This window comes from Mytilus edulis, chromosome 10, assembly GCF_963676685.1.
Source record: "Mytilus edulis chromosome 10, xbMytEdul2.2, whole genome shotgun sequence".
NCBI lineage: Eukaryota > Metazoa > Mollusca > Bivalvia > Mytilida > Mytilidae > Mytilus > Mytilus edulis.
The window spans coordinates 34,111,906-34,130,934 of NC_092353.1; the positions used below are offsets into that span (position 1 = coordinate 34,111,906).

Below are 19,029 nucleotides of genomic sequence, written 5' to 3' on the forward strand. Positions count from 1 at the left end.
ATATCCACTGCTCGGTGAATCAACTCAGTTGGCCCAACATAAGCCGGCTTAATTCACCTTTCTCTAAAAATCTTTTATTTTCTTTGTACAGTTAGACGGCAGCTGAGAGACATAAACAGACTACATATAGATGTTTTAATAGATAGTTAGATCAGAGAATTATTGTTGTATTATATGTCGCTGGTTAGATTCAGTGTCTATTAAAGTGGTTTTTTTTAGGCACTGGCTACGGTTACATGGAAATGTAACAATAATAAAAATATTATTGTTACATTGGAGACTAATTGCCGGAATGCAAAGTTGGGTGAGGAACCGATTAATTACGAATGTAACAATAATTACTGAGGCTACGGTTAGATTACGTTATTGTTACATGAAAAACAGCAATGTACGCTAGATTTATTAAACTTAAATCTTCTGTAGTTGTTTTGCTTAATTCTTTCATATGTACTAAACAATACTTGTAATACTGATAAATAATAAATATTATTATTCAACAATCAAATGGTGTATAACCTGAATATATTTACGTATTAATGGTTTTGATGTTCTTAATGATACTACTCAAGATTATGAGTGTCAAAGGCGAAACATATAGTTCAATGGTTTCACTTTTTAAAAGTATTTAACTGCACACCTACTCTTATTACTGTCAATTATACTTTAAACCATTTTGTTAGGGTGAAAAACTTTTAAAAATGGGATGCGTTTTAAACCGGCGAAACTTAAACAAAATCAAGACATAAATTTCATACAGCTATACAACTTGACCCAAATTGATACATCAAAAGAAAAGTTTGCTAACTGTAACTTAAATACTAAGAACTTCTGTATGTACACGTAACCGTAGAGGACGTAATTTCGTTCATCGAAAATGTGTCGGACTTTAAAAACCACTTACTTGATTTGTAGAAAGTGTCAGTGTAAATAAAAAATTACAGTAAATAAATTGTATGTAATAAATGTATGTATTGTAAATATAAAATAAATGTCTTCATTTTTATTATTTAGTACATATTACTAGTCCCATCGTACAGCTGTTTTTCATGTAACAATAGCGCTATGTAACCGTAGCCTCAATAATTATTGTTACATTCGTAATTAAACAGATCCTTACCCAACCATGCATTCCGGCATTTAGTCTCCAATGTAACAATAATATCTTTATTATTGTTACATTTCCATGTAACCGTAGCCAGTGCCTTTTTTTTAACGTGCTGCTATAAATTGATTTTTGACTTCAGTGGCGGATCCAGGGGGGGCGGGGGTTTCCGGGGGTGCGCACCCCCCCTTTATTTTTGCCGATCAATGCATTTGTATCGGGACATATGTTTTGCACCCCCCCCCCCCCTTTGCCCTGGGTGCCCTGGGTTAGCACCCCCCCCCCCCCACCCCCCCCCCCCCCTTTTGAAAATTCCTGCATCCGCCCCTGGACTTGGCCTCACTTGGGACTATTCATAGGTCTTATATGCATTCTAATTATTGAATCAACTTTAATTATTAACAAATTGCATGATAAACACAAACAACATTCTGTTTTAGACAAGTACAATTTACTGAGAAAAATTAAGTATGGAAAATAAAATTATTATCTCCCTTTTGGTATTTAGAGTAATAGAGTTATCTCCCATTTGTAATGGATCAAGATGAACATACACTTCGTATAGAAGCAGAAGAAGTTGTTAAAGAAGTGGCATACGCTGTGAAGTTTGTTATAATATCTCCCAATTTACCAAGCACCAATGAACTAGTATATCTTAATTTGGAAACGAAGGAAAATGAAGAATTCTGCGTGGAACTGTCAGTTCGTGGATTCAGGGTAAGCAGACAGGGGAAATAGATAGATAGTCATTAGTTGTAAGAGTGATGAGTAATTCTCTAAATTATAAAGTAAAATTAATTTTTGACAACGCTGTAAAACGTTCTGTATGTTGACATGTTGTCAAATCGTAGGAGAATATGTGGAGCTACAAGTACAATGTAACTAGCATGCAAGGTTTGATGATTTTGTTGTTTTGTTGGAAAAAAGGGGGAGGTGCTCATAATGAATGTCAAAAAGGGGGAGGGGTTACTGAAATAAAAAAAGTTTTGAAAAGAAGTCAGTGGTAAAAACAGGTCACAGGACTATTTCCTGGAAATTTCACTACTTTAAAAAAAAACCAGGAACGTATATACTGTTCCCAGAGAAAACAAAATAATGTCAAATTTGAAATATATATATATATATATATATATATATTTATTTTGTTAGATTGTTGTTATTTAGTTTTGATTTTATTTACCATCTTCACTCTTTATTAGAAGTCCTACGATCCCTTTTGTATAATTGCTGTCAGGCTTGTAAAATTCTTTTCGTCAAGCCAACAGAATCAACTAAAATTTTCAGAATTTTAATAGCTTTGGGCTTCATGTGAACTCAAAAGTTTAGCGTGAAGTCACCAGAGACATGATATTATACAATATTTGTGTTTATTGCAATTGAATAAATTTTCAAAGGTTACTTACAAATGCATTCCATGTTAATGTCAAGTTTTCTAAAGAATTCATTAAATGTTTATTTAAGAATTGAATGCTTCTTTTTGTAACTTCAATGGGGTGTAAAAGCGTTGACCAAAGTACATTTTGTCATTCTAAAAATGTGCACACAGTCAACGCTTTTACACACCTATGAAGTTACAAAAAGAAGTATTCATACTTTATGGCTACATTTTTTTTAACGAGGATCATGAAAACACAATTTTTATCAAGTTTTTATTTAATTTATCTACAGGTACACTTTATTGTGGGACCTCGTGTCGTCAATGACTGATAAATTTTATTGTGTAATGAAGTTGATTAACGAATAATGCGTCTTGCAGTGTAGTCAATCAGAATAATGTTTTATAATGAAATATACATCTAATGTAGTTATTTACTTATTAACCATATGATAACTGGCTTCAATTTCCTTTCAATAAAAAAAAAGTAAATTATCAATCAATGCTCCGGGTGTGGGAATTTCTCGCTACATTGAAGACCTGTTGGTGACCTTCTGCTGTTGTTTTTTTCTATGGTCGGACTGTTGTCTCTTTGGCACATTCCCCATTTCCATTCTCAATTTTATTCATATAACTTTAAAAAAGAATGAGAGAGAACAAAAAATACCATCATACTTTAAAACATTTGTACAGAAATGAACATTTTTTCCTTAGTATCAGATATGTGACTTCTTTCCCTACATGTACATTTATCAAATGTGGGATAAATGTGCAACTTTTTATAGTGTGATTCTTTTTCAGTTAACTAAGAAAATTGTTACAGGTTACACTTAATAAGAAATATTGGTTATTCTTTGATGAAATTATTACAATATTCAATAGACATGTATGATATATAGATATGTAAAGGTGGTATGAATGCCAACGGGACAACTCTCAACCAGAGACCAAATGACATACATGTAGAACAACAGGTCAGCCATTTCATTGGCCAAATGATATTTATTTCATTTTTTGTATGACTATTTTCAAAATTTATGATTTATGATAGCATGTTGTTACTTATTGTTTATTTGTGTTGACATTTTACATTATGTTTGTTAACTTTAAAATGTCAAGCACATGTGCTAACTGTTACTTCATAATACATGTATCCAAAGGTCATGTGTGAGATTCAGCTAAAAATCAATGATGAATAAAAGCCTGGTCTAAAGTGACATTTGTAAATGTCATTTCATTAAATATATATATATTTTTTATTGATATATCTTAATTACAAAAAATGTGAAATCTAAAATATGTAGAACTTAACTCATTCATATGGCAGAGAAGAAAGGGGGAGCAACAACAAAATACAATACAAATAGTTTATTTATGTCTCACCATTAATATTACAATACATAACATAATACACGAATACATACAATAATATAAAATATTAATGCCATTCTAAAAAGAATTATGAGAGAGAGAGCATTGTCCATATCTATTTTTTTAAGGGATGGGAAGGTCAAAGCATGGTTTGTGAGGGATGTATTACCAATGTCATTTCAACTGATCGGGCGGAGCTTACATTTTAATTTGCATAAGGACAGTCTATTTGACATGTTTGAAGGACAGTCTATTTGAAGATGTGTGTGATTAGGATGATTGCTGTTATAATTAATACTGATTTCTAATCACCTATCAGTGCCATCAAAGGAATTTACAAAAGAATAACTGGACACTTCATTTATGAGTTTATCCTAAAACACCTATCTATCTGATGACAAGGAAAATATACCTACAATTAGCAATGTATCTTGTTCGCGCACGACGGACCAAAAAGCGCATTCCAGCAATGACGAAAACGAATTGATCATTCATGTACCCAAGAGCGTAAAGCGTTTGAAAGTTGTCTCTTTTGATGGCAAAGTTATGTCATTTGACATGTAAAATACATTTAATACAATCAATTTTCAAATTGTTAGCTTTAATCTTTTAAAACTATGTGTTTGTGAGACTCATGTTCTTTATTGAAAATCCTCAATAAATAGATGATTGAAGTTACATTATTATTATAATTGTATATTTAAAAGTTATAGATTAACTAATTGAAGATTCCTTGCAATTTGGTATGATTTTTAGGCATCTCCGCTAATCTTTTCTGTGAGGAATTCAAATTTTCATAGATTGTTTCATTAAAATTGTAATGAAATAAATGATTTCAGGTTGTAAATGAAAAGTAATTGTATTCATTTAAAAGAAAAATGGAAGCGTATATAGAGAAATAATTATTGTTTCTGTTGGTAAATTTTATTTGTTTGAAAGGCTTGAGGGTGAAATAATTTTTGGACATACTTTTTAAGTAGTATCAGAATTTGACCTGCTTGTTTGTAATTACCTATTGATCCTTAAAAAGTATTCACATTTAGCAGATAGTTGTGTACAATACAAAGTTAATTGTGCGTGACAAGATATAGAACATGGTTTGACCATGTACTATGAAAAATAGTGTCTCAAATCGACACTTTTGATTGGACGAGGAGAGGTGAGTATGTTCTAAAGATGGAATGGTTTATTATGAGCGAAACGGTTAAACTCCGCCCAGTCAAGTGAAATAAATTGAGTAATATAGTTAGTATATTTTCTAACTAAGCTGAAGTAACAAACAAAGTTTATCCCCTTATTTAATGAGGTGTCTACCAATTTAAACACAGGATCACTGGTAAAATTTCACACACAATGGGGATTTTTTGCAGTGAATGCTTGGGATTTTTTTTCAAAAAACATCTGTATAAAAAGAAGTTCACAATTTTTTTTATGATAAATGACCAATCTTAAAAACTGTCTTTCTTTCTACATGTTCTTTATTAAATAACATGATAATAGTTTTAAGACAGCAAACATGGCAAATACATGTCTTGAATTTAAAGTAATATTTTAAAATAATTATTTTATCAAATTTCTGAATACATGTATTTTCCATCACAGGTTGTAAGTCAACATTTTGATAAGATTGAGAACCTGGAATCACGATGTTATGAGACCATATATGCCTTATTAGATAACTTGAGTCCTGGGTATAGAAACACTTTTGGAGACACCTTGGCCATGAAATTATACAGTATCCAAGAAAGACAGAGTGAGGATGCCTCTATATGACAGCTGTAAGTCTTTATTCTTAGGTCACAGCAGCTGAAAAGATACATGTATATATACGCCTGTATATGGGACCTATTATCATGATTATGGTATACCGTTTTCCATCCAGGTCAACATGTTAGACAATACCTAAAAAAGCATTAACCAATTTGCATGAACTTTGATGAATTGTTTATATCTGTTGATATCAGCTGTTTTTCGGATTTTATAATTTGTGATTTTACATATCAAAGATATGGTGTATTATTCATTAAAAAGGGTGATTTTCCAGTTTTGGGACAATACCTCAAAATGGTTCGAGCAGATTCATGATCCTTTGGTAATTTGTTTATATCTATTGACGTTACATTGTTAGCTCCCTTTTGGGTTTTTATAAACTTTAGATTATTCATTTCTGTCAGTTATGGGATCTAACTTATTAAAAAAGGGGGATTTTCTAGTTGGTAGACAATAACTCAAAAGTTCTTTGAGCGGTTTTCATGAAAATTTGATGAGTGGTTTATATCTATTTAAATTACCTTCCTTCACTTATTTTTATAACTTTCTGATATGACTACTTTGCTCATGGTGCAGCTCTTTATTTTTAATATTTCACACATGTCTGAGAGTCAATTTATTGTAGTTTATTATCAGATCCAGTTAAAATTTTATTAAACCCATTGTACTTTAGATACATATATTTCGAAGAAAATTGTGGACTTTGTAACAACTGTCATAGAACTTTAATTGTTCATAAGTCTAAAGTTCAAACTATACTGTATCTGAACTTTAGACTATTATCATGATTATGTTTCTATTCTAAATTTAAAACATACTTTGATATTATTTTTTAGAATCTTTTGTCAGAGATTTTTCTATGCTTTACAATATTTATACATGTAGCTGTTATTTTTCTACTTGCAAAAGTTGCAAAAAATAAATCACTCGCTAAATAAGTTGGTTTAGGCAGCAACCATTTGATTTTCTGGGGGGGGCTATGGTTTTTTTTGGAAAAAAAAGTTTGTTTCCAGGTTTTGGTGAAAAAAATAATTTGTTTTGGACCCTGAGTAAAAAAAAATGTTTGTTTCACCCTCAGCTGCCACTATATGTAATGCTAAAATTGAAAGAAAAAAATTGTCTTTGGTTTGTCGCTAAAAAAATAGATTGTTCTTCGCCGAAGGCGAAAAAAAAAGTTTGCACAGAAAAAAAAACCATAGCCCCCCCCAGAAAATCAAATGGTTGCTGCCTTACAGTATTCCAGTTGAAATGTAATGAAAAAAAAAAGCATAAGTCATATCTATTCATGACACAAAATCAGTTCTTGCACAGCAAAAAATCAGAACACACCAAAATCAAAGGAACAGCACTTTTATTACTGTTCTTCATCTCAAAGTATATTTAATATAATAAGGCCAAATAAAAATATATGTGTGGTTCCAGTAACCCTACCGTCCCTACTTTTTCTACTTAAAAATAGCCTACCCTAAAGATGTTATTGTCATTTTTCATTAAGCACTGTTAAAGTCAGAATGTTGCTCCCATAGACTCAATGTAAAAAAAACCCATAAAATAAAAAAAAATCCCTACCTACCTACCCTAACTTTTTTTCAGATGTAACTGGAACCACACATACTTTTTTGGAAAATGACGCAGTCATTGTTCCATAACTGCCGACCTGAACTTCATTACATTGCTCTGCCTACCGCGCTTGGTTTCGTATTTTCTATTTTCCAAACAAACTGGTATCTGTTTGTGTTACATTATGCATCATTGTGTAGTATTAAACCAGCCAGGACCCAGTTTACACTGGTTTTTGCTTGTATTCCACTACACTCGAACAAAGTGTTGTAGTTTGACGGGAACCAGTTTTAGAATTTGTAAACTACAAAACGTAATCGGTTATTGTTCATTCCGTTTTGGTGTTTCATACCGACTTATATGGTTTGAATAAGCTTAAGACCATTCAAACATTAATGTGATAGGTATATTAAAGATTGTTTTACAAAAGGATTGAACTGTTTTACTTTCAAAGTCGTACTATAGGGATATCTGTCATATACGGATTTCCACTCTCACCGGTTAATTTCTTCTTTTACACGTGCTTTGGAAACTTCCTGTTTAATCGCAAGTTTTAAAATTGTTTTTGAGTGAATTAAACTTATTTTAACAACCATGAAGCGTTCCAGGATCATTTTAAAGCAGTTTCTTCTTCTCTTTGATGATGGAAAATAGGTTTTCTCAAGAAAATACCGCAAACGATCGCAGAGGAATTGAAACGTACAAGTCAAGTCGGCACCTGGTTAAATTGGCATCTAGTCAAATCGGCACCTATTCGACGTCAATTCGGCATCCAATAATATTTGATATAATATTTTCTATTCAATTAATTAATTACTGTTACCAAGTACATAGTGAATTTGTTGTTGTGTATTTTGGTAAACCACGAAACGAAAGTGAATATGTAGTGTATAAAGGTAAACAACGAAGCCCTTACCAAAGCTGTTGTTTTAACAATTAGACAATTTGTGTAATTGTAAAAACAAGTCAATTATTAAAATAAAATGGAAAACTATGAGTCCCTTTCAATAAATCAAACTTTCATGCCAAATAATTAGCAAATTTAAGGTGTTTGTTTTTCAGTAAAGTTTAAACAGCATTAAACCAACAATCCTGTAAAATGCTCAACTGGTTAAAATAATGCAGAAAAATACACAATATCTCATGTATTAGTCCAAATAATTATGACGTCTGGCAAGGCTATTTTATTATTTTTCTGGGACGCCTTCCTACGACGTTCAGGTGCCAATTTAACTAGGTGCCAGTTTGACTAGAATTCTTTGACAAATGTTTGAAACTATCTGAGTTTCATTAGACCTTTGATAGCAGTAACAAAAAGATTATTTACTTAATATTTTGTGGGAGAAGGGGGTTCAGACTGTGTGGCATCAGGTCTGTTTGTGCCCAATACATTTTCGCACCCTACACGTTCGCACATTCACACTCTACTCATTCACGCCCAATTTTAATTCAAATTCAAGTTGAATAATTGGAAAATTATGGTTGTTGTTTTAAATTGCTTGGGTGTAAATACTGAATGTATTTATAGCTTGGTATGAGTAAAACATTGAAGATTTTAAAGGAAAAAACACAAAAGATAATTGTTTTTAACAGCTTGGTCCCATTGATCTGAAACAACGAAACTATATAACATAGAAACCAAAATATAGCAATCCACTAATATAACCAAAACATGATAAAATTTATTCAACACGCAGAAACAAACATAGTCATGATAGTCAGAATCTCACTTCATTTTGAAACAAGTCAATGAAACAAGTTATAGCAATACACTAACCAAAACATGATTAAGAGTTATTCAACACAAAATAAAACGTTGACAAAATACCACTTTATTTAGAAAGGATTATTATTATTTTTAGCAATACCTTATCCAAAACATAATTAAGATTTATTCAACACAAAAAAAAAATTGCTGTCTCACTTTATTTTGAGACAATGACAACAATTATACTTATAAGAAAACACTTGCTTACATAGTTGTTAAACACAAAACCAATTAAGATTGGGTGCGAACATGTAGGGTGTGAAAGTGAAAGGGGTGAAAATGAGTGGGCGCAAACGTGAATGGAAGCGAACGGACTCAGATTCAGACTATGTACCAGTGAGAAATATACAAGCCTTTCTACGGTATTTATTTGTACAATTCAGCTAGTCTTGACCTATTCATTTGTCTTAAAAAACCAGCCAGTTGTCACCTTCACTTCACACACACACACATATACGAATATCAATTATATGCTTACGATACATGTTGCATTGTTAAACTAATTACGGTATGTGAAAATCAAGACTTGCATAAAAACTATCCCAATATTAGAGACAGTGGCGTCATTTTTCTTCAGAGCTTTCAGCTCTTTGATTATTTGGCCTAATCAAACACTGTGTACCAACTACCAATTATATAAAAAATATTTATGTATGAAAATATAGAAATAGTGGAATAAACATCTGCAAGATAGTTACCAATTTACATATGTACCGTTTTAAAAACACCTTCTATGGATCGGGCCCCCACCCCAAAAAATACAACAACAAAAAAAAAAACCAACAAAAATCTGATCCTGAGATTTATTTATATTTTCTACATTTACAGGATCAAATGATGTTATAAAAGATTGGACCAAAGGAAAAGAATAGACCAGTATTATTTTGTTTGTACATTTATTATTTGACAAGTAATATTTGCTAGATACATTTATATGCATGCATTTGCTGTACACTATATTTTGAAATACTTTATAATTTGGATTTAATTGAAAAAACTACATTGAAAAGGCAGAAGAATCAGCATTTTCTGTCATCAAGTAGACTTTAAGTGTAAGAGGATTTTCCTTGGAGTTTGGTATTAATGTGATTTTACTTTTAGCTTATCACACAAAACTAAGAGGATAGTCTGTATCAAATTTTAGAGGATTGCGTTTTTAATTATGTATCTTGGAGAAAATGACCATGTCTCATGGTACAATAGATGTGCTACAGGTTTTGTTTGTAATATGTCCAAGTTCTGCACTCACACAAATAGTCTTTTACAATCCAGTACCATGATGAAAGGGGGTCTCTAAGGGAGTATAACAGCCTCCCATTTAAATCAGGTCAATAAATCTACATTTTATGCTTTTAAAAGTGATTGGGTTTTGTGAGATATAAGGTGACTTGCAATCATGTAAATAGAGTAAAGATGCATTGATGGGAATGGTACATTCTCCTATTAATAGTAAATCATGATGACCTACAGTCAACACTTCATACTTTCATGTCCTATTGCAGATTCTAGCAGTAAATGACCTACATGACTTGTTAGGATGCATCATCCAAAGTAAATCAGCCTCCCTAAAAATAAGTCTATATATTTAGGTCCATTGACATTTTTATCATGATGTTTTTTCAGCCAATTATGGATGCTTTTGTCTTTGTAGTCATAAACTAGATGTTTCGTTTAATCAAGTGCCTTTGCTGTCTAATACCGGTGATACTAAATATTTAAAACAATATGCAAAATACTATGACAACACACATTTTTGTTTTCATTATTCTTCAATACCACCATGATAGTAAAAACATTGGGACAATTCATGACCCTTAATAACAAAATGAGGGAAGCAATTACAGGAACTTGACACTTTCCCAGTGCTAATTTACTTCATGCTCTAATTTAGGCACCTACAACTAAGGTCAAACAGTTACCTAACAAAAGATTAAAGACTTGAGATATAGGTTGTGGAAGAGCTATTTTATCATACTGTTATGAAATTGTACAATTATTAATGAACATCATGTGTAGATGCCTTTCAAATTTACATTTTAATCTGAAGACATTGTTTTGGGTTAAGATTCATGATAGTCTTACTTAAAACCTTTAAATTTTGATAATTTTGTTTATGAACGCAAACTAGACATTTTTCATTTTCATCAAACCTGAAATTTTTTTTTTTTACACTGAAATTCTGAAACTGAGAATTGATTTGGATGTCAGAGCACCTAATTTGCAGCAGTGATATTTGAAAAATTATATTTTATTCTAATGCAAAGCATAATATTCTGATATGCAATTTACATTAGGATTATACTAACAGAGCTTCCATCCCTATTGATAATCTTCCACTGATATAGGTCCAGAATTATTACTGTGTTTCTTTAGTTGATTCTTAATATTTTATTGATGCTGTATTTTTTACAGTCATTATATAAACTCTGTATCCCAGCAAGACAACATTGTAAAGATTTCAATTATTTTGAAATATCGACCAGAATACTTTGATATTTTTTTCCCCTCTTATCATATTATCCTAAAATATGGCCCTTTTTCTAGTTTTCTAGGTTTTTTAGTGCATAAATAAATACAATATACAATGTGAATTATAGCAGCGTTAGTTAATAATCTATATTTTATTTTTATTCTAGTCCTGCCTTTGGCAGCCAGTAATTATTTCATTCATTACAAAATTTTTATTTTGATGTATGATATATAAAAAATCCAAACTCACAATGGAATCCAAGTAAATGTTCAAATTACCAAACTGAAAAGTGTGAAATTTAATAAAAGTTACAAGCTAAAGTCCCTGGAAGTCGCAGCAGAAATATATTTCATGTTTTTAATGCATTTAATGGCTGTTTTCTCCACAAAAAAAGTGATAAAATAAGGCAATTTGTAATCAAAGCCTATGTTGTATTATTTTCACTTATTTATTTACCGTACAAATATATTAAACACGGTTTTTGAAGAGATAAATTATATTTTTTTTATTGATGTGGTATTGTCATCAAAAGTCTACTAAAGGTATAAATTCCAACATAAATTTTAATATTTAAAACTAATGAGTTTGTTTTTGTGTGTCATTGATTATGTTATAGACCACACTTGGCTAAGTCACAGCTAGACAAGAAAAAATAGAAATAAACATGTGTTTTTAGTTTGTTAAAGAGCTTTTAGAGAGACAGTTTGCTTTGTTAGTAAGGTCTAGTGGATCTTTACATATGTGCTTGTTAAATCTTAAATCCATATCTTTAGGATTGTACTAACAAAGTGAAACATGAAATGATATTGTGAAAAGTTGTACATTCATTGCTGTTGGGGATCATAATAACAATAGTATTTAATCATTGCAAGGCTTTGGATTTGTTAAAGTATAAGGTGCTATTTATATGTATATATTTTATATTTATATTATACTATTTATACATTGTATGGTTTCTTAGAAGTATAAATTATGTTATAATGTTTGCATTGAAGAGTTTGAACAATTAATACGGTTATGCAATTTTATTGTAAACACGTTGAGAACAATGCTGATTATATATAGGTTGAAGACTAAAATATTTGCAGATGACACAAAATGTGATGTACTTACTTGCATTTACTCTTTTGAAACGCCAAGAAAATATAGATTGACAAACATATCTAGTCCAGAGTCTATGTTGGTATCCTGCAAGTTGACATCGTATTTACACATCAGCTAGTCCTGCCAGTGACTTACAATAACTGCTTTGTTGTATATTGTGAATGTGTTGTATTTGCCACTGTATATTTAACAAGGCTTAATTTTAAAAGCTATAATTTTCCAAATAAACAGGGAAATTTAATTTGTAAAAAGAAGATAAAAGAATGAAAAAGGATTAGAGCCAATTTTTACTATTCTTTCCAATCAGGGGCAAAATCTAAAAGCTGTCAAATCCTTCTTGCACAATGTTTTACAATTTTTACATATTTTCATAAAATAAAAAACAAGTATTCAGGGCATCGTGTTACTGTCAAACGCATATTTGATAATATTTTTGCATCAAACGATATTGGTAACCAAAATGAATGATTTTGTACCTTAAAAAACAAGGCAAAGATGTTCTTCTAACATAATTATGGATTGGTAAACGATGTCCTTCTTGAACACTTTTGGATAAGTACTTGATACTAGCCAAAATCTTTCTAAAAATTACAGTTTTAAACATTCTTCAGTTGTTTTTAATTTGATGAGCTGTTGAGGAATAGGCCAAAAATAAGTACACATTTGGCTATTATACTATTATTAAAGTAAAGACAGCTGTGAAATTAATTCAGGTTTAATCGGCACTACTCTTTTATAAATTTTTTTACACTAGTTTGTTTATCTTTAAATCAGTGACCATAATCAATTTTCCAAGCGTTGATTTTGTTTTCAATTTGAGATTTTTTTCACCACAAAAGTAAAATATTTTTAGTAACTAATTTGTACACATTGTATATATCCCTGCCTATGCAAAAAAAAAAGAATATCATACAAGATGTATGTTGAACCTAAACAGATTGGCGTAAAAGGTTTATTTGAACTAGTAAAATTTCTTCTTTTTAATCAGTTTGATAATTGGTTTTACCCTCCAAGCATTATTTTATTAGTAAGATGTAGCATGATTTTATACTTTTATATTTATTAACAATTGTTCAATGTGGCAATTGATTTTTGTTGTTGTTTACTTTTATATGTATAATAAAACTATTTTAATTGTATATTATGATTGTCTTTCTTAGATTGATATGGTAAAACAAAAAAATATGACGAGTACTAATAATCCGGGAAAACAATTATGTATTAATTTTAACACTAGCAGAAGTAAATCTGTTAGATCTACGTTATAAAGGGGCCTAGGCGGCCAAGTGGTCTAAGTAGTTACTACTGTAACCACTAGCCAGTCGACACTGAGGTTGTGAGTCGAACCCAACACGTGCGGGTGCACTCCACTCCAATATTGATTGACTAGGATTGTCAGTTTTCATATCGGAGGTCGGTGGTTTTCTCCCGGCACTCCGGCTTCCTCCACCAATAAAAACTGACCGCCACGAAATAGCCACAGGCGCTTGGGTCTATGATACAGATTTTTTTTTTTTTTTTTTTTTTTTTTAAATATTCAATTTTCTATATTTATAATACATATCTATCACTTCTGTGCATGTCTCGCCTAGTTTCGAGTGATTTAAACGACCCAGAGAAAATACCAAATTTTACTATCCATACTAAGAAACAAAAAGGCAACCAACTCGACGCCATTTTTCTGCTATCTATAAATAAATAGATTGACCTACCTGGATTCCCCAACGATTTCTCTGGGAAAACGTGCCTTCCTTGTCGTCAGATCGCACACATCATTGATATTTATCAAATTGGTATTGTTCGTAACATTTTTAGTCCATCTCCAGCATATAATAAAAAGATTTTAACTATTTTGACTATTTTCAAATTTACGTGCCCGGAAGTTGATTGTTTTTCCCGAACTTTTGTCAAAGGGAAGTAATATTTTCCCGGACTTTTTCGGAACATCTCTCCAAGTACGTAAGAAAATAATAAAGTGATACGATGATTTCCGAACTTTTAACAAAAAGGCGCAAATTTCCAATTGCCGGAAAAGAATCTTCATATTCAGTCTGAAATGATGACAATTCAACCAAAGGAAGTTACTCATAAGAACATTGATTCATGATAATTTATGAATATACAGATTATCACACAAAATTTACTTGAGAGGAATTAAAAAAAATTAAGCCATTGACCATTTGATCTGATATTTTTATTTGTTTGGTGTAAAAGGGGGGAGGACATTTACTACTATTTCTTTCTTTATAGAAAATGTTATTGACTTTGTTTTAATCATTACAAAACATGGGTCATGTAAAAAAAAAGGGGGGGACAATATTTCCAAATTTTGTAGTTCCCCTTTCTAACATAAAATCAAAATTGTGTGATTTTTGAAAAATTAAAGATTATGACCACTAACCATCAAATTAGGGGCTTGATTTTGTTCGTTGTTCATCATATCTGTTTGTTTATAACATATAGTATTAGTTCGAAAGTCATCGTATCACTTTGTTATTTTCCTACGTACTTGGAGAGATGTTCCGAAAAAGTCCGGGAAAATATTACTTCCCTTTGACAAAAGTTCGGGAAAAACAATCAACTTCCGGGCACGTAAATTTGAAAATAGTCAAAATAGTTAAAATCTTTTTATTATATGCTGGAGATGGACTAAAAATGTTACGAACAATACCAATTTGATAAATATCAATGATGTGTGCGATCTGACGACAAGGAAGGCACGTTTTCCCAGAGAAATCGTTGGGGAATCCAGGTAGGTCAATCTATTTATTTATAGATAGCAGAAAAATGGCGTCGAGTTGGTTGCCTTTTTGTTTCTTAGTATGGATAGTAAAATTTGGTATTTTCTCTGGGTCGTTTAAATCACTCGAAACTAGGTGAGACATGCACAGAAGTGATAGATATGTATTATAAATATAGAAAATTGAATATTTAAAAAAAAAAAAAAATAAATAAAAAAATCTGTATCATAGACCCAAGCGCCTGTGGAAATAGCCCAAAAGCGGTTCTCAAAAGTTGCGTTAAAAAACAAAATATCAAATATCATGGCATATCTACGTTATAAAGATAAAAAGGACAACTCTTTCTCAGAGCTCCAGATAAGCTGCGTATTTGCGTGATCACGCAATAAAAATAATAAAAAACCCAACGCAATTGCCCATTGCAGGGTTCAATAACCCAATTATTTCAAAGGAAAACCCAATTATATGCCCAAACCATGAGTGCTCAACCCTTTAATTGGCTACTGTTTGCGTTATTTACCCTTATCTGTTTACAGTCGTCGCGTTAATCTATGTTTATAATATTTATAATTGGAAATTTCCTTTCGTTCTAAAAATAGATCCCTGCATCAAGTAGCTGAAATGGGTCCCTGTTGGAGTTTTCCGTTGCTCAATAGGTACACATGTTTTTGAAAACATTTCGGTCTTCTCTGCGTTTATCCAATTTATAGCATGTGTCATTTAGACTAGTCATATTTTTTTTTGCATTGCTCGAGATTTATCATAACATGCATTGAATTAAAACGAAAGTGAATGTCCTGTAAAAATATTAAACAGAAGCATGTTTTCTGCTTCTTTTGAAAAGCTGAGGGAAAGTTATGATAACAAGACTCAGCCAGTGTTTTAGGATGCGTCCATCGAAAGCACGGGCGTGTGTGCGTACCTTCTAACGAGAACATTGCTAATAAACACGGGGTTTCGTCAAAAACGAAATCAGTTGGAAAAAGTGAAAGGCCAAATCAATTATGACATGATAAAGCATGAGAAACCAAAAGTTCTAATAAAAGACAACTAAACCCAGATTTATATAAATTGAATAAACCAAAATCATTCAAGTATAATTAGAGTTTATGTAGTATTTTTTTTCTCATTTTACTGTTAATTAATGAATACACACACAGACACTGGTCTCAGAATTTATTATATAAAGGTGTAAGACGAGTGCCTGTGAATACACATATCCGTTTTTGTGAGAAAATACAAAACTGGCAGAAGGTTTGGAACGGGACACAAATTAAACCTACAATTGCTCCTCAGTGAATAAACCAAATAAAACAGCTAGCAAATAACCCTAACCCTAACCCTAAACCAAATAAAACAGCTAAACAAAGAAAGAAACATATTTAAGATGGAAAAAAATCTGGGGTTGATATTGCCTAAATATTCAATATTGTGTTGATGAAAAAACCCAATACATTCAGGAGCTTAGTGGTGAAAAACCCAATTTAATATTAACATGAGGGGTGAATTGGAATTGATAATGCAATTAAAAAACTTTTTCACCCAATTATATAAGAAAATGGTGGGTAAAAAACCCAATTTGTGAATTCTTATCTGGAGCTCTGCTTTCTGCCTCATTGTTTAAAGTAATGAATATATTAGTCTGCAGTAGAATCATTTCAACTTCAATTTTGTACCTTAGCAGCGTACCTTGTGGAATATATTATGTCCAAACAGAACCGTTTCTGAGTGGATGATGACAGCTGAAATTTGGAATAGTTAAATAACTCCAAGGAAAATTTGAAACGAAAAGTCCACCAACAAAAGACAAATTTAAAAGCTCAAACACATCAAACAAGTGGAAAATAACAGTTATATTCCTGACTGCTTTATACATGCATTTGCAAAAACATATTTCTGTCAAGTTAAAAAAAATTATTTATGCTGCTGTAAGACCAAATCCCTTGGGTCCGTGGCTTGGTAGCTATCTCTTCCAGGCCTAAGAATACCTTTGACAGTTCAAACAATATTTATAAAGGGAGTTGGCTATCTGTAGATAGTATCCGTACCCATGTCAAGCAACTTCTTACTAATAATTATATACTAGTATAAGCTAAAATTATACAATGTATATAAATCAAAGAGCTGACTGCTCTGAGGTGGAAGAAGGTGAATAAAAGGTAACTTAAATTACCATAAAAGCAGCCCCACTAACCCAGCCTGCTTTGTTCCATTATCGTTATGACGTATTTTTTTTCTTCAAACAAGAATGTGCCATAAGTACATGGATTTCCCATCCGTACAATCCTTTTCTATGTTCAGTGGACCGTGAAAATTAGGTAAAATCTTTAAATTTGGCAGTAAAATTAGAAAGATTATATCATAACGAACACATGTGTACTAAGTTTCAAGTTGATGGAACTTCAACTTCATCAAAAACTACCTCGACCTTCAACTTTAACCTGCAGCAGGACGGACGGACAGACCAGAAAACATGATGCCCATAAATGGGGCATAAAAATAGTAAGACTTGTTACATACCTGCCAACTTTTGTAAGTTACCATTGTTTTTTTTTAGTGCGCAACAACAATTTTAAAGGTTACAATTTTTTGCGCGATCTGGATTGTCTAGAAAAAGTGTCATATTTGTATGATGAGCTTACATGTCTGTTTGCATGATTCTAGTTATTAAATCAGTAGAAAAGATGAACATGTAGCTAGCAGACCAGGATTTATTTTCTTGCTTGTTGAAATTTCCAATTTTGAATTATTCACAAAGATGAACCTTTCACAGGTTGGAAACAACACTCCAAATGAGGGGACACCCTCATTGGAAGAACATTACAACCCACTGTAAAAATGAGCACCTTTATATTCATATTATTTTATGAAACTTTTCCCCAACAACTATCCATCTATCAAGTATTAAATGGTCAAAACATGGCAAAAGAATTTTGTGATGTTACTACTAAACTGATATCTTCTTTATTAATTTGACCCCTCATTTAGAAAAGTTGTTCCAAATATAAAGAATTTTCCCACTTATGAGTTTAAACTCTTAAAAAAATTCTTTCTTTATTTTTTCAACAGTAAAATGACCCCTTGTTTTAGGGACAGTCCCTCATTTAAGGGACACCACTCATAATGGGGGGGGGGGGGGGGAGGGGGGGTCCCAACCTGTTTGTTGGTCTTTGTGGAAAAAAAGAATAGTACATTGTGCTTTAAATGATTTTTTTGAATACAAAAATAACATATGTTACAACAAGTATTATGTCAATTAATTAGTCAAAAAAATACTATTTATTGTCTTTATGGTAGTACTGCATCATTGAATTTTGTCAATCAGCCATGCTTTTATCTTTAAGCTGTGTAAGAACCTCCTTGTAGATGAAAATTCACCTGCCATGTTCACGATTTTACAACTAGATGAAAACAAGACAAGTTCAAAATCTAGCATGTTAGAATAATTTTCAGAGAAAACGTGTTTGATTAGCTTATTAATTTGATCATGAGAACACGATTGTCTTACCTTGGGAACAAAATAAGGAACAATCATATTTTTGTGATGATTTTCACAACTTCGCGTTTTAGTGGTTTTTTAACGATACCCTTAATATTAATGTTTTTTAATAAATGCAAGGACGTATTTTAAAACGTCTTTGAATTAAGAGTAAAGAGAATGAACACAGGGCGAACGTACTTTATGGGCGAAAGAACTCAGGACGAACAGGCCGAGTGCGAACATGCAAACAGGGCGAGTCGACCCGAAACCAAATGCGGCATACGGAT

General features: G+C 31.7%; 1 protein-coding gene across 1 annotated transcript; it reads left to right on the top strand.

Annotated features, from left to right (window-relative positions):
- Positions 1 to 1,616: 1,616 nt before the first annotated feature.
- LOC139490967 (GSK3-beta interaction protein-like) lies at positions 1,617 to 13,659 on the top strand. Its single transcript, XM_071278134.1, has 3 exons — positions 1,617 to 1,819; positions 5,451 to 5,626; positions 9,775 to 13,659. Exons 1-2 carry the CDS (start codon positions 1,637 to 1,639, stop codon positions 5,619 to 5,621), a joined length of 354 nt encoding a protein of 117 aa, XP_071134235.1. The 5' UTR covers positions 1,617 to 1,636; the 3' UTR covers positions 5,622 to 5,626; positions 9,775 to 13,659.
- The last annotated feature ends 5,370 nt before the right edge of the window (positions 13,660 to 19,029 follow it).

Excerpts from the sequence above, each read along its gene's own strand:
- LOC139490967 (XM_071278134.1), top strand. The coding sequence starts at position 1,637 with ATGGATCAAGATGAACATACACTTCGTATAGAAGCAGAAGAAGTTGTT. Across the intron at positions 1,820-5,450 it reads TGTCAGTTCGTGGATTCAGG|GTTGTAAGTCAACATTTTGA; the intron begins GTAAGCAGACAG and ends TTTCCATCACAG.